This window comes from Rhodnius prolixus, unplaced genomic scaffold (genome assembly GCF_049639745.1).
Source record: "Rhodnius prolixus isolate KJV_2025 unplaced genomic scaffold, Rpr scaffold_3, whole genome shotgun sequence".
Lineage (NCBI taxonomy): Eukaryota > Metazoa > Arthropoda > Insecta > Hemiptera > Reduviidae > Rhodnius > Rhodnius prolixus.
This window is the reverse complement of record NW_027411603.1, coordinates 17023309-17039216: the sequence shown is the minus strand read 5'-3', so window position 1 is coordinate 17039216 and position 15908 is coordinate 17023309. Positions and strand designations below refer to the sequence as shown.

The 15908-nt window shown below is 33.1% G+C and overlaps 1 protein-coding gene across 3 annotated transcripts; it reads left to right on the top strand.

Moving 5' to 3' along the window:
- The first annotated feature begins 147 nt into the window (after window positions 1–147).
- Window positions 148–15266, top strand: Pex23 (tectonin beta-propeller repeat-containing peroxin 23). 3 transcript variants are annotated; one of them, XM_074127080.1, is made up of 28 exons: window positions 148–308; window positions 395–469; window positions 563–894; window positions 969–1151; window positions 1236–1388; window positions 1471–1560; window positions 1865–2045; window positions 2337–2557; window positions 2659–2829; window positions 2957–3114; window positions 3183–3288; window positions 6255–6385; window positions 6512–6640; window positions 6719–6881; window positions 6968–7136; window positions 7624–7727; window positions 7809–7963; window positions 8037–8232; window positions 8313–8432; window positions 9394–9544; window positions 9716–9915; window positions 9993–10202; window positions 10283–10375; window positions 10461–10596; window positions 10697–10870; window positions 11008–11135; window positions 13525–13583; window positions 13694–15266. In XM_074127080.1, the coding sequence occupies exons 3-28, from the start codon at window positions 670–672 to the stop codon at window positions 13833–13835; spliced, it is 3948 nt and encodes a 1315-aa protein (XP_073983181.1). In that variant the 5' UTR covers window positions 148–308; window positions 395–469; window positions 563–669; the 3' UTR covers window positions 13836–15266. The 3 variants fall into 3 exon arrangements, with proteins under 3 accessions (XP_073983181.1, XP_073983179.1, XP_073983180.1); XM_074127078.1 differs by having other exon boundaries at window positions 3165–3288; XM_074127079.1 differs by having other exon boundaries at window positions 547–894; window positions 3165–3288.
- The last annotated feature ends 642 nt before the right edge of the window (window positions 15267–15908 follow it).

Here is a 15908-nt window from a genome sequence, read left to right as displayed (position 1 = left end):
AGAATTTCGTTTTATACAAATAAAAATAAATATACAATAGAAGGGTGATTGTGTGTTTGTAAGCATGTAAAACTTTAATTTGTAGTCTTTCAAAGATTGAATTCATAATTGAATAATGCGGGGAATGATCTCATCATGATAGCGTTGTGTGGATTGTGAAATGGAAGGTTAAGAGAATTGATAAGGTGTTTAGCTAAGTCGGATGGTAGTTAATGTGCAGTTATTTGTATTTTTGATTTTTAATTATATTATAACTTAGATTGTCAAGCACATTTATGTGTGTAATTCAGCGTTGTTAATAAAATGAGGTTAGTCTCTTTTTGTTGTGTTTTTTTTTAACCAAATTTGCCGGGACAATTATAAGGTTATATAAAAATGACTTCATTCATTCCAGATTAGAACTGATTCTTTGACATTTTATTCAAGGGAGTTAACTATTAAATCTAATGATTGTTATCAGAAGAATTTGGTATGATTGCTTGCTTATTTGTTCCCAGCTATATACGTCAACTTAATGCTATTATTCTATTGTTTTGCCCATTTTAGTTTGTTTAAATTCTAGGAATATGAAAAAGAGGTGATCTGGAAGATATAAGAAAGCAGAATACTCATTATGAAGTGAAAGATCGTAAAATGGGAGGTATGTCAAGAAGAATTTAATTCGCGAGAATGCCGAGTTCTATGCTGTTTGCTGTGAACAATGAGGGAAGAGTATTTGGATTATCAACAAATGGTACAAAATGGAGAGAATTTCCATATCTTGGGCTTGACTTCAAGCATCTCTCAGCAGTGCCTAATTTTCTGTGGGCAGTTGGAGGGGACCGACAGATATACGTGCATGTTCATGGTCTAGATATTCCAATAAAAGTAAAGGAAGAAGCCTACGAAAATCAGGTAACGTTATAGAGATGATATTCCAATCTAAAATATAATGATCAGTTCGTTACAGTAATTGTTTATTCAAATAGCGATGGTACCCTTTGGATGGATTTTCGAAGAGATTGTTACCTACGGATCGATATCAGTTTTCAAGTGAGGATGGCCTTATTGATCGCAATCGGGAGAACATTAGAGTCCCTTCCATGGCATGGCAATGGGAGGGAGATTGGTACATAGAAACAGTAATGAACGGAGAACCTTTGGATCATGATGTTAGTTTATTTTGAATGTTGTTTAACAAGGTTGTTCACATGTTTATTCATATTGTGTGGTTTATAAATTCATTAATTTTATAGGGCTGGACCTATGCTGTAGATTTTCCTGCTACATATTATAGCACACAGCAATGGACTTCTTGTGTAAGAAGACGAAAGTGGGTAAGGAGTAGAAAGTATTGCGCTATGAACTCTTGGTGCGCTATTGCACCCCTGCATAAAGATCCTACTCAGGTACCTTTTTTTTTAAAAAAAAAATCCTTTTTTTATTTAAATGCTATTGAAAGTAATTATTTATTACTTTTTTTCTTTTGAGGAACCTTTTATTGATGTGAGCGTTGGAGGACAATCGATGAACGATAACCAAGGGGCTCTTCAAGTATGGGCAGTAACAGCGCATGGAAGGGTAAATTGTAAAATATATTCCCAATCGGGTTTAAACGAATATATTTTTTGAGGTTGTGTCTTTCATAGCAAATTCCTTTGCTATATACATCTATTCCTTGTGTGTGATTAATGTTTTAGGGAGAATGGTGACTTCCATTTTTTGAAGATTCTACTGTTTGACTAAATTAGATAGTAATTTTAAGTTTGTGACAGTATGATAGGTTTCAGTGGGCGCTAATCGAATTTTAGGTGGTGGGTTTGCTGTGAGAAAAAGTGGAGTTGAATGTTTTAACAAAATTTTAAATTCTTAATTTTTATTTCAGGTTATGTGGCGAAACGGAGTTAGTATTATTTCTCCAGAAGGTTCCAGATGGAACGCTGTACCAATGCCTGCTGGTTGTGAAGTTAAAAATATAAGTTGTGGTGCGACTGGGTTAGTATGGGCAGTCCTTTGGAGTGGCAAAGCTCTTGTTAGAACCGGGGTCTCATTAAAAACGCCTATGGGTAATAATATTTACAGATTCAGCTTGTTTATTTTGCTAATTAAAATTGCTGAAATTAAATAACAAATTGTAGGAATATTTTAGTTAGGTGGGTTTTGTTGACTTTTTTTTGAAATGTTTGAAGGTCAGGTGTGGTTTGGTTTGGGTTTTCCGTACTTGGTAGAGAAAGACGAGTTTTCACGATCTATACCCAAAACCTGAGTTCAAAACAAAAAGAAAAAAGTAATGAGTGCTAGAGAAAGACCAGTTTGTAATGTTTTATGTAACAAACATAGTGGTAATGTTTTTTTAGGGGAAGGTTGGCTAGAAGTGGAATCACCTGATGAAGAAGTGAAACTTATCCAGGTATCTGTAGGTGTGAACAGTGTTTGGGCAGTAACTGCTGATCGAAGAGTTTGGTTCAGAAAAGGGATTAAAGGAGAAACTGCTGCTAGCGATGAACTTGCTAGGGGCTCTGGATGGGTAGAAATGGTTGGAGATATGTCCCTTGTTTCCGTTGCTCCTAACGATCAGGTAAATTCTGCTACTGAGTTCTGCTGATTAGATTTAATATTTTGTAAATAATTTTTATCATATAATATGTATATTTTTTATATTGTTTTAATTTTTTTAAGGTGTTTGCTGTTGGGGTAGATGATAGAAGCTTATATTTTCGAGTTGGCGTAACTCCAGCAGAATTAACTGGTAAACGTTGGAAATGTCTTCAAGCTGCAGTACAATTAAGTAGAACTAGTAGCACTTCAAGTTATGTTCATGTTAGGCAACATCACAGCACCGCCTCTTTGGTAAGGTTAATCATTTTCTTTCACTCAAAATGACTTCTTTAAAGCCAATTTCAGTTTTCATCTCTAATGAATTGAACAAGAGTTTAGTTAATAATGAATGGTATTTTCAAGTATCATTTTACTGCAGAATAATTCAAGTGGAAGTGTGGAAAGTATAGATTGGCTAGAAACTTCCCGTTCTGCTCCGACCTCATTAAAAATTCAACCAGTCTGGCAGAAACCTGTACAGCCCAGGAGTTTACCTGCTTCTGAAGGAAGTGTCGAAGAACCGTATCTTTTAGATAGGTAAATAAGAAAATAAGATTTTTAATCACAGTTTCTAAAGCTATCTATAGCTTAACGCTTCATTTCAGTGAAAACAGAGAAGAGAAACCACAGCGCAAACTAACTGCTTGGAGCCCAATTCGAAGTGTTGGTTCATTATTAGGTCTTGAAGCTAAAATTGATACTGATCCACATGTAAGTATAATTCAGCTAGTTTCATAAAATTGTTAATATTTTAATTTTAGTAATTTCAATGAATGAAATTAGAAAGCGTTTAGCAGTCAGCACTAGTAAAATATGTTTTGAGATTTTGTGTTAAGGTAAAGATTTTCTTAGAGATTGAACATTGATGCGTTAAAATTATACGTAAAATATTTGGGCTTTATGTGTACTAGATTCTTTGAGAACAACCCTAATGTGACCTATTAATGAGAGTGCCCTTGTCATGGAATGGAATGCGTTTAAGTGTGAAAGAAGGTTTCCACAATCTTTTGAAACCACTTTAACTTTAGAATATCATTTTTGGAAATAATGCCACTGCGAATTACTTTAAAAAAAAATCTCAACTTGCATAAGCAGCAAATAATAATAGTTTCGGTAACACTTTTTGGCTAACTTTAGGAATCAGTTCTTAACAGTATTAATTTTTCGATGGAAGTTAAAAAGGCAAAGCGCCCCCCACCATGCTATATTATTCGAAGAAGAATATGCCATAGAGATATTTTTAAGTTCCTTAAAGCTATACGATATAGTGTCTTATTGAAGGCCAGAAATGAATGTTTCATTAATACCCAGAATAGAAAATTTTCTATAAATTGATGTTATTATGGTAACTTCTATATTAAACATGGTATTAATTGGCATTTTAGTTGAGGATGGTAATCTTCCTTCTTACTTAACACCATTACAATGGTAAATTTGGGAACAGTTCTTCTTTTGTACTTACATTTTGTAGGATGCTGGATAATATCGATAATTTTATCCAGTTTCACGTATTTTTTTTTTTATTCCTTACCTGTTCTAGATTTTATCATCCATCAGATTCCAGTTGGTGATTCGTCAGTTTCGTGGAAAGAGTTCGTCTCTTTCTATGTTACTGCCGTACAGAGCTTGTGTAGTGTATGTTAGAATCATAGTGGAAGTCAAATTCTTAGAACCACTGACGAATCAGTCACAGTAAATGGAATCCGTAACTGGTCAGAAATAAAAAAAAAATCATACGACGAATATATTCAACAGTTTTATTGTTGTATACTGGCAGAATTGTTTATAGAAAAATTAAATTAAAAAAATTTCTTTTCTTAGTGAACATCCAGAACACTATCCAGCTGATAAATGTTTAAATATTAATTATTATAATTGCCCTGTGAGATATACAGTTTTCTCTTCACCAGCCAAAAAACACTTTTTTATCACTTGATTTCTGCAAAAGATGTAATATAGGGAGATCAAAAAGGACATTTTGTGAGGGTTTCTAGTAAATAAAATTAATGTTTCAAATCCTGTCTTTAAGAACAAGTAACCTTAACCCTTTGAGTACCGGAGATTTTTTTTCCATATATATATATATGCGAAATCGGTTTTTATTGTTTTTCGCAGAGGTACGGGAAATGTTTTATATCAAAATCAATTTTGAAGTATCCATTTAGAAATTTGTCATATTACGAGGGTCGTTTGAAAAGTCCGTGCAAAGTCAGAGAGATAGCACTACTGGCGCGTATCGAGGTTATGTTTAGTTAGTAGCATCTCTTGGAAGAACACACACCAAGTTTCAGCCAGATCGGTCTATTTCTTTGTGTTTGGCATTCGTTTGAATCGAGGAAGTCGAGTGATTTTCAAAAAATGGACGAAAAAGAATTTCGTATGTTGATTAAACACTACTTTATGAAAGGCAAAACGCCTTGATAAACAGAAGATAAAGAGAAGCTTGATAAACATTATGGTGACTCTGCACCTTCGATTAGAACAGTTTATAAGTGGTTTCAAAATTTTCGGAGTGGCCATATGGGCACAAGTGACGCTGAACTTTCTGGACGCCCTGTTGAGGTTACTACTCCAGAAATCATTGATAAAATCCATGATATGGTGACGGATGACAGAAGAGTGAAGGTGCGTGAGATTGCTAGTGCTGTGGGCATCTCGAATGAACGGGTACATAATATTTTGCATCAACATTTGGACATGACAAAGATATCCGCAAGATGGGTGCCGCGATTGCTCACGCTTGACCAAAAACGAAATCGTGTGAAGTGTTGCAAGGACGGTTTGCAGCTATTCCAGAAGAATCCGCAGGACTTTAAGCGTCGTTTCGTCACTGTGGATGAAACATGGATACATCACTACCCTCCTGAGACCAAAGAACAATCTAAACAATGGGTTACCAAGGGGGAATCTTCGCCAAAAAAGGCGAAGACCGTTCCTTCGGCCGGAAAGATTATGGCGACTGTCTTTTGGGATTCGCAAGGAATAATCCTCATCGACTATCTGGAAAAGGGTAAAACTATTACAGGTGCATATTTTTCATCGTTATTGGACCGTTTGAAAACCGAGCTACAAGAAAAACGCCCACGATTGGCCCACAAAAAAGTCCTTTTCCATCACGACAACGCATCAGCTCACACCTCAGCAGTTGTGGTCGCAAAATTAATGGAAATAGGGTTCCAACTCGTTTCACATCCCCCCTATTCTCCAGACTTGGCTCCCTCGGACTACTATTTGTTCCCCAATATGAAGAGATGGCTGGCGGGAAAAAGATTTTATTCAAACGAGGAGGTGATTGCAGAAACGAATGGCCTTCAGACTTGGACAAATCCTATTATTCGGAAGGGATGAACAAACTAGAGCAGCGTTGGACGAAGTGTATAAGTCTAAAAGGAGACTATGTTGAAAAATAAAAAAGGTTTATCCCAAAAAATTAAGTAGTTTTTATTTTTGCACGGACTTTTCAAACCACCCTCGTATATCTAACTTAGAGTATAATTTGATTGCTAAATATATAAAGTTTCAAACCTTGTAGAAAAACATAACATCATTCTGCAAAAAATTTCTGAAATACTGAAAAAAGTTTATTGAGAAAAATTTCAGAGGAGCGCGATTGCGCGATTTTTTTAAATTCATATTTTGTATAATTTTTAAACTTAATATTTATCACTGATAAACAGGCAGATTGGGATGGTGTTGTTTATCCAGAACGAGAAACAATCTGTGAGCCAGGATGGTTCCAAGCTGATACCCTGTGGTCTTGTGTGGAAGCCGGTGCTCTGTCCTTAAATGTCCAACATTTGCCTAATTGGTAAAGGGTTTAGAGCAAGATTTATTTTATTTATTCTATTGAAAATGAAATCGTATCATTCCTTTTTTATTAATATTATGCTACATTTTACTTAATATATTATGTTATATGTATATTTACTTACAGGTTTGTGGAAAATACTTCTTCCGACGGACTTGAAACTGCTCCTTGGCGTTCAAAAATTCTTGGTGAATTAAAAAGGGTTAATAGCAGGGCATCTGCAGGTTTTGATAATTATGAAATAGCTATTGAAATGTAAATATCTAAAAAAGAATTATTTTTGAAATATTCTTTATTTTAATGTCTTGTATTATTTTAATTTTGTTTATTTAGGACATCTTGTGTGAAAAGTATAGAATGCAGATGTTGCTTAGCAGGACAGAAATTGCCTATATTTGAAGACTGTATTTTACAATTAGAATGGGTTGGAAGTAATTCAGTTACTGTAGACACCGCTTCTTTGTCAGTTCTTTCTTTGGATAAAAAATTAACAATGGTACATCCACAAAAAAAGAAACTATTGTTTATTTATTACAGAATTAGTTGCAAACTCACATCTTTTCATATTTTTTCATCTTACAGTGTCAGCTCTCTTTGAGTGAAGTAGTTTGTATTAGTTCAGCGAGTGAACCAGGATGTCCGAGAATAGCTATACATACTGTGGATACTACCACTAAAAGTTTGATACCTCTTCGTCTACAGTTTTCCGGCGATGTTGATCATGATGATTGGATTGCATATCTTTCGTCAAGTAAGTTATTGTTATCAAACTTAAAAAGTCGGGCTTACATAAAAGCATGGCCATTATTTGTTGTCTGCTGCATAGTGGCATTCTACTCATTCAGTTTGCTATGGATTATTTAATAAATTGAGCACATCAGCTGTAACTTTTTAGTCATTGCCATCCACACAAATCCTGTGTTTATTTAGCAATGTGACCCACTTCCTAACCAAACACACTTGCTTATCAACTGCCATCACAGCAAACTTCTTTGGCAGCCTATTATAATATGTCACTCTTAACATATTCACACATTTATCGTAGGCGATAAGTGTACGTGAACATGGAGTTCTCAATAATAGGAAATAATTGGGATTGTTTTGAGGGAAACCGAAAAAAAAACACAAAAAAATTATTATTTTAATTACTGGTCATTATACATTTTATTGTTTTTTTTTTATAGTTTTGCTAGGTACGATCTCTTTTATTCTATGAACAACGACTTGATTTGTTGCAGTTCATGCTAAAATGTTTTCACTTGAAAGTGCTCCAAGTGATTGTAGTATTTGGGCAACCACCCAATTAGGTGATGTTTACGTCTTTGATCACAGTACTATAAAGGTACAGTTTGAACTTAATGATATCTAATTTTAAAGTAATTTTTTTAAACAAAATTAAAGTTCACGAAATATATTCATGTAGAAACAACAAGCTACCTCTGGCTGCCTTTATAAAACTGATTTAAGTTGTAAACAAGTACTTTCCTGTGGAATACCTTGGGAACATTCTTTAAACAATGGATTTCCGCCAGATTCAGTATTAACCATAACCGGTTTTATTTCGGATAACGTAGAGAGGTAATTATTATAATATTTGAATATGATTTTATTTAACTGTTCCATTCTTATAATTATTTGTCATCTATTTCAGATTTTCAGTGAATTTCGATTGCGAATCGGAATCATTAATCGCATTACATTTTAATCCCAGATTTAAAGAAAAATGTGTTGTGAGAAATTCATTTGAAAATGGTTCTTGGGGTAATGAAGAAAGAGAAGGTATATTAACTTTGAATCCTGGAGGAGACTTTGATATTTCATTTCAATGTCAGGAAGATGGCTTTAAGGTCAGAGAAATATACGTGTTTATTATTAACATTTATTGAAATTTTAGTACTTGTTTTTATTTTAAAGTTTTTCTAAATAGATATTATTGAATGGGATGGTATTTACTTACTTTGAGCACAGAATACCTCCACAGAAAATTACAACTCTAAGAATGATTGGCAACATTGAACTTCACTCAGTTGTGTACGAATCGAAGGAGGTAAGGTTTATTTTTATTAAACCTATCAAGTGAATTTTGTACTTTTCTGAGTCAAGAAATCAATATTCAGAATTATTATTATTAATTAATTAAAATCTGTATGGTATGATGTTTTTAATATTTTAGGGAAGAAACAGTTTTACAAAATATTTATACGACCAATGACGTTTCTCAACTTCCATTTGCATCTGTTATACCAAAAAATGTATTAGAATAGCATTTGCAAAAGATGTTAAATTCTAAAGTGAAACGTTTTCGGGCTTGTATAGGGACGGCGTTGCTATTATAAAATTTCTTTTTTATCAAATTGGCACATGTATCACAAAAACATATGTATAAACTGGAATATTGTACCGTCAGTTTGCTTTATTTATCGCCAGCGGAAATGCATCTTTAGTAGGTCATAGATAGTTTGGCATCTGTTTCGCCAATGATTTTAAGAGTAAAGAAGTGGACGATTGATTAAAACATGATCGTACTTCTCTTGAAGATGATCCAAGTGAATCTCGGTCTTGAACTGCAGTGAAAAATAACGAGAAGGTGCACATTGCGGTGCTTCAAAGTGAGCTATTATGGCTGACCCCAGGAGAAGGAGTACAGGATATTTTACATCAAGCATTAAGAATGAAAAAGCTAGCGCTGTGTTCCGCATTTGTTAGTACTGACTACAAAAACAAATGAGAAATCGAATTTCCCAGCAATGTTTGAAATTTAGTGCGATGATTGGTTATTTTGAATGGGATTTGAGTCCATCAAAAATGCGGAATACTAGACGCCAAAAACGTAATTGCAAACTCAAAATCAAATTAGTTAAATTTGTAAGCAAATTTTCTTTTACCTTCGCATTTTTACTGAATCGAGACAAATGCGTTTTCAAATAGCTGGTTGTATAATTATTTTTTCTAAATATGATTAAGATGTATGTTTGAATACATTTAATTTTTGTATCTATGAATTTCAGGTCATTGTTCCATTGAATGAAATGGTATGGAAACAAATTGGAGGACATTTGGTAGTAGTTGAAACATGTTCCTCTGGTGTTACCTGGGGAATTTCAGCAGATAATACTCCTTATGTTTATACTGCTGGCTGGGGAGGAGCGTTTCTAGGAGGTGGGAGATTGTTGTGATCTTATTTAATTGGCACAAGTAAAAAGATTGTGCCATAATAACCTAATTCATGTAAAATGATTCTATATGTACTTTAGTAATATCGATTATTATTAAACGCTAAAGTTGATTTAAAAACCTCTCTTTTTTTAATCTATTCTTTACTTTTTTTAGGGTTGCAGCAGACTAGTTTCGGTATACATCCAATGACTGATACTTATTGCTGTTATGTTTATGAAAATCAACGATGGAATCCATTAAGTGGATTCACTTCCAGAGGATTACCCACCGATAGACCAATGTGGAGTGATTCCACGGGCCATCACAAGAGATCTAAAGAAACTACAAGATTATTATCAATGCATTGGCAATGGGTATGTAGTATTTCAGTTAATTAATAATCAGACAAATTATTGAAATTTAGCTTGGACTATATTTGCAAATTTTCTAGATCACGGATTGGGCAATCGATTTTAAAACTCCTGGAGGAGTAGATGCTGAAGGCTGGCAATATGCTGTTGATTTTTCTACAAGTTATCATGCAAGAAAACATCTTACTGATTATGTTAGGAGACGAAGGTGGATTAGAAAATGTAAGCTTACAACCTCTGGTCCTTGGGCTGAAGTTGGTAATTCTAAAGTTATCGATATTTCATTACAGGTGAAATACTATTGTTATTAATAAAAAGTTTTATAATCGTCTGTGACTTTTTAATAAAAGATTTATTTTGAAAATAAAAGGAATCAGCTGGATTTGATGCCGTCTACGTTTGGGCTGTAGGCTTTAATGGTGATGCACTTTTTAGGAAAGGAGTCACTTCCAACAATCCTATGGTTTGTTATTTTTATTTATAATTTGTAAAAATAATTTATCATAAGAAAATTTAATTTACTCTAAAGGTCTGATCTTTATTTTTAGGGTGACAATTGGGAGCACATACCTTGTGATCAAGCTCTGTTTAGTATTAGTTGTGGTTTCTTCAATCAAGTTTGGGCAGTTACTAGAAATGGCTCATTATATTGGAGATTTGGAATCACTGCTTCAAATCCCAAAGGTTGCTACTGCTTCATTGAATCATAGTTTGTAATTTACAAATTTTATTTAATTTGATAGCATTAGATAATTTTTTTAATTAAGAAGTAAACATTTTTTAGGTGATGTATGGGAGATAGTGGAACCACCGAAAGGCAGTCAAATGAAAAAAGTATCAGTAGCACGTTGGGCAGTCTGGGCATTGGATAATGATGGACATCTATTTGTTAGAAGGGAAGTCACACCAGTCTTTCCAGAGGGAACTCACTGGCAGTCTATACCAAATATTGGATGTGGTAATGTTACAATTATTTATTTACATTCAGTTACAAACATCAAATTAGAGACATTTTGATTTGTGAATATTCTTATCGATTATTTTAAATACAAACCAAAAAAGCGTTCACAGTTAACCTATATTTTCTATTAACAGATTCTTATGTGGACATATCTGCGAGTGGAGATGAAGTGTGGGTTATCATTTCCGAAGGCATGATCTGTCGAAGAACTGGAGTTAGTTGTGAAAATCCTGCGGGTTCTAGCTGGGATAAGGGGCTAAAGGTAAATAATTAAATGACTATTTACTTATTGTGAAAATGTTGTGAAATCATTTATGTAATCAAATAATGAAAACCATGTATTACAATATACATTCAAAATTACGAGACAATATTGAACCGTCCTATGAAAAAAGACGTGCTAACGATAGCGAACTAATCCAATTCGAAAACTTACATATTCGCATACCAGTTTCCAAATTTTGTGTTTTCTTTCCTTTTTTTTTTTTACTTTTCTTTTAAGATTATAACTCTAATTTATTATTAAGCTGATCTTACTACTTTTTCGAAATATTTTTCACAGTTAAATTTTCAATGTTCAGTTAAAATGATGTGTGAAAACATACAATTACAGGAGGTTTGGCTGTAATGAATTATAACAAATAAAGAAAACAAAAATACAATTTTTCCCTGAATTATTTTTTATTTTTAAATTTATGGCTTAACAACAGACTGGACAACCCCCTCCAACTCAGCCTACCACCAAAACCTTTTACACCTGCAGACGTAATGAACGAAATTCGCCGACTACCTAAAAAATCACCTGGCTACGATCTCATAACCTCAACCATCTTAAACGAACTTCCAAAAAAAGCCATACTATTCCTCACACTGCTTTACAACTCTGTCTTCAGAACGACGCACTTTCCTACTCTGTGGAAATTCTCAATCATCAAAATGATACCAAAACCGACGAAACCCATCACTAGTATTACTTCCTACCGACCAATCTGCTTACTACCACTTCTTTCCAAAATCCTCGAAAAGCTACTTCTTAAAAGACTTTATCCTTTAGTGTCAGAACAAAATATGATTCCGGATCATCAATTCGGATTTCGGAGACATCACTCAACTTCTCACCAGGTGCTTCGCGTTGTAGACACTATTGCTACCTCCCTCGAGCGAAAGCAGTATTGCCCGAGTGTTTTCCTTGACGTCGCTCAGGCGTTCGACAGGGTGTGGCACGAGGGACTACTGTTTAAGCTGAGGGAGATTCTTCCTCATACTTACTACCTCATCCTCAAATCTTACCTAAAAGATCGATATTTCAGAGTCAACTGTGGAGCAGCAGACTCTGATATCCGTCTAGCTCGAGCTGGTGTTCCTCAGGGCAGTGTCCTAGGTCCTATTCTTTACTCCTTGTATACAGCAGACATACCTCAACATCCAAATACTATCCTCTCCACCTTTGCTGACGATACTGCTATCTTATCTCCACATTCCGATCCTCTTATCGCTACACGAACTCTACAAACACACATCAACCACTTACAGGACTGGCTTTTCAAATGGAGAATCAAAACCAACGTTACGAAGTCTAAGTTTATAGTATTTACTCTCAGACGGAAAATCCTACCTCCCATCATCTTGAACCAAACTCCTATACCAGCTGTGGACAAAGTACGTTACCTTGGACTGCACCTAGACAAACGGTTGACATGGAATCCCCATACTAGACTGAAAAGACAAGAAGCTAACCAACGCTACAAACTTCTCGCCAGACTACTTGACAAACGTTCGAAACTTAACCTACATAACAAAAGACTCTTATATCTAATGTTACTGCGACCCATTTGGTCATACGGCATCGAAGTATGGGGATCGACTAAGCGTTCCAACTCACTACGCCTCCAGACATTACAGTCAAAAATACTTCGAAAACTTCTTAACGCTCCGTTCTATGTATCTAACCTCACTATCCATAATGACCTCAAAATTCCTTTCATTACAGATCTTGCTAACACTCGTTTCTTCAAATTTCATTCCTCTACAGCAGCTCATCCTAACCCTCTCATAGATCACCTATCTTCCTCCACATTACCAGGTAATCCTCTAAGGAGATTGAAGAGAAGATGGCCTCGTGATCTTCTCTTATCTTAAGCACGTTACTGGAGTGGCACCACTGGGTGCCTTCTCCAATCATGATTTCCCGTTATTTCTTTTCCCTTTCACCGTATTTGCTTGTTGCAACAACTGTTGCAGTGGTAAATTGCAATAAAAGATTAAAAAAAAAAAAAAATTTATGGCGTGACGTCAGATATCATTGGCGCCGTCTGGAGCTTTTTCAGTGTAATACCGGGGCTCTGGGAAGTCATTACAGAGAACACTGTCCATCACCCGACAGCCGGAATGAGCTGTAAGATGCTCCTTCGATGAGAAAATGCACATATAATGATAAAAAATACTTCAAAAGACGTTCTCTTTGTTGATTATCTGTCAGTGATTTTTAATATTGCACAATTTCTGAATGCAAAACTATTAGAAAAAAGTAAACCAATAATCGTATACTAACTGTTAACGTTAAACTTCTATATAGTGCCATATAGTAAGAACTAAAATTTAAAAGGTTTCAGTTTTTGTAAAAATTCATCTTTTTTATTTTGATTTTACAGGCAAACTGGCAATACATCAGTGTGAGAAGCTACACATCGAAAACACTTCCTCGCAATCGGTAAAGGACTCTGTTTTTCCTTTGTAGTCCATCTATTACAATTTTCAAAATACTGATGTTTCTTTTTTATATATTTTTTTTTATTATTTCCTATTTTTTTATTTTTAAAGATTCTTCACTCAGTCTGAAAGCAGAGAAAACAAAAAATATTCGTTAGTAAAACAAGATTTTGGTAAGTTTATAGAACATTCTGTCAATTTTCCAAGATTCCTCTTTAACGTTTTACGATATCTATATCCTAGAACTAAATAATTACGTTTGAAACCCGCGAATATGTGCTTTCAGAAAGATCTTAATATTTATTATTTTTTTAAAATGTTTTCTATTACTTTTTAAGGGTAGATTTTAAAAAGCCTATCTTTTTACCAAAGATGATAATTGTAAAAATTTAATATTATTACATAAACAAGGAAAAATGAAAAACTTTTTATAGTTAAATTCCAAGTTGAATTTTACTCACGTGGATAAAAAAAATTGATGTGAATTTCTTAACGATTCCAAAATTTTTGATTGATAAATTTGAAGTGCCATGTAAATTAGTAATATATGTAAAATAAATTCAGTTTTATAAATAATCAACTTAATTTTGATTATAAACAATTTAATGTTAAAAGTTTAGCAATTAGTTGACTGCACTAAAATAGGCGATTCTTTACTTCATTGTTTTATCTTGTGAATATTAACGTAATCATTCCAATGAGATCTTGTTTGGGAGAAATGATTTATTTTAAATATGTTTATAAAAATTACTTTTAATTCCTTTAGAATAATATCAATCAAACAATTTAATTGTTATTTTTTGTAACTTTTTTGGATTCAGTTTATTATGATTTTAAATTTTTTTTAAAAAAAACTACCTATTTTAAATAAAATATTTAAAAGTATTTTCAAACCGTCTATCAACGATATTCAAATATCTCACAGAGTTGTAGGGTTTACCAAATTCCAATTTTATTTGTGATTGCACGCTTATAAAAAAAGGATTGGCTTTCCATGACAGTTTGTCACTAAATCACTCTTAGCACAATTTGTAAACATAATTTATGAATTTATTTTATTGGATCTCCATTTAAGTAAATAATAATAAAAAGAAAAAGAATAAGAAGAAAATGATAGTTAAGCATATAAATTATTCATAGTGTTAATATTGTGTGGGCTCTTCACTGTAATGTATTTATTGTCAACAGCTTGTGCAAATCATCCTCAATATCATTAATGTTCGTTTTTTTTTAAATTTTATGATTTAATTGAAGCGAAAGCCTAAGTTGAAACGGTATTTAATTTAAATTATTTTCAGTATACCTCAGCAGATGCTTAGGTCCGCTTTATAAAATGTAAAATTTATGTGATTATACGAAATAAGTGATAGTGATTTTTCTATTTTATTATTTATTTTTACATGTTTAATATTTTATTGTTGTCTGGTTTAAAAAAAAAAGTTCAGTATTTATTTTTTTAGATATTTCTTTGTATATTCTTTAAACAAATCAATTTCATTACAAACAATTTTACTGTGCCTACTCTATCACTTTCTCTTTTTTAAAATGAAATTGATGCTGTATGTACTTTGTTTAATGAAGGGAAATAAAATAGATTAGGTAATGGTCTTAAATATCACAAAAATGTTTACGGTGGCAAATTGTACTCAAATAAAAAACTAATTAAATCTATTTTATACTGTCACTTGTATTAGTTCTTTATTTCAAAATTTCCTATTTTTTTTTTTAATAACTCGAACTGAAATTCGGATCGGCATCAAGAGGAAACCTTATCATGCTAAATAACTATTTTAGGTTTTTTGTTTTGTAAATTTGCAATCTTTAAATTACTTTAAGTCTTAAAAAGCAAACAAAAACGATGGTCCCAATTCTTTAAAGAAAAAATAATTAAAGCAAAATTGTAAAGAAATAATGTGGTTTGTTTACTAATTCAACTTTCTCTTTCTGCGATTAAATTTATAAATTTAGAACTAGGAAATGAAAATGGAATAATTGTACATGAAAGTAAATAAATATATGTAATTACAGGTGATATTTAACAATTTCTAACTAAAGTTTCTATTAAAAGTTTATTGTGGCAATTTATTACATCTGAAGTTTAGAGGAAATACGTTACTGCTGCTGTTAATAAATTTATAAATGTTATACTTCCTCGCACTTTCGATAACATGTGCTTCTTGCTTGGTTTTAATGTGCTGAAAAAATTCAGATGGTAAAACAGTAAATTGATACTGTCCGGTAGGACAGTTGTATAAGGTTTGATCGTCAAAAAGTGCACGAAAAAGCGTAACGTTGAAAAACATCTTAGACAATTTTTTTCACTTTT

What these genes read in the sequence shown, in the direction of transcription:
- Pex23 (XM_074127078.1), top strand. Translation starts at nt 670, where the DNA reads ATGCCGAGTTCTATGCTGTTTGCTGTGAACAATGAGGGAAGAGTATTT. An exon ending in TGGATAAAAAATTAACAATG is followed by an intron (nt 6,882 to 6,967) that starts GTACATCCACAA and finishes TTCATCTTACAG; the next exon opens with TGTCAGCTCTCTTTGAGTGA. An exon ending in TCACTTCCAACAATCCTATG is followed by an intron (nt 10,376 to 10,460) that starts GTTTGTTATTTT and finishes CTTTATTTTTAG; the next exon opens with GGTGACAATTGGGAGCACAT.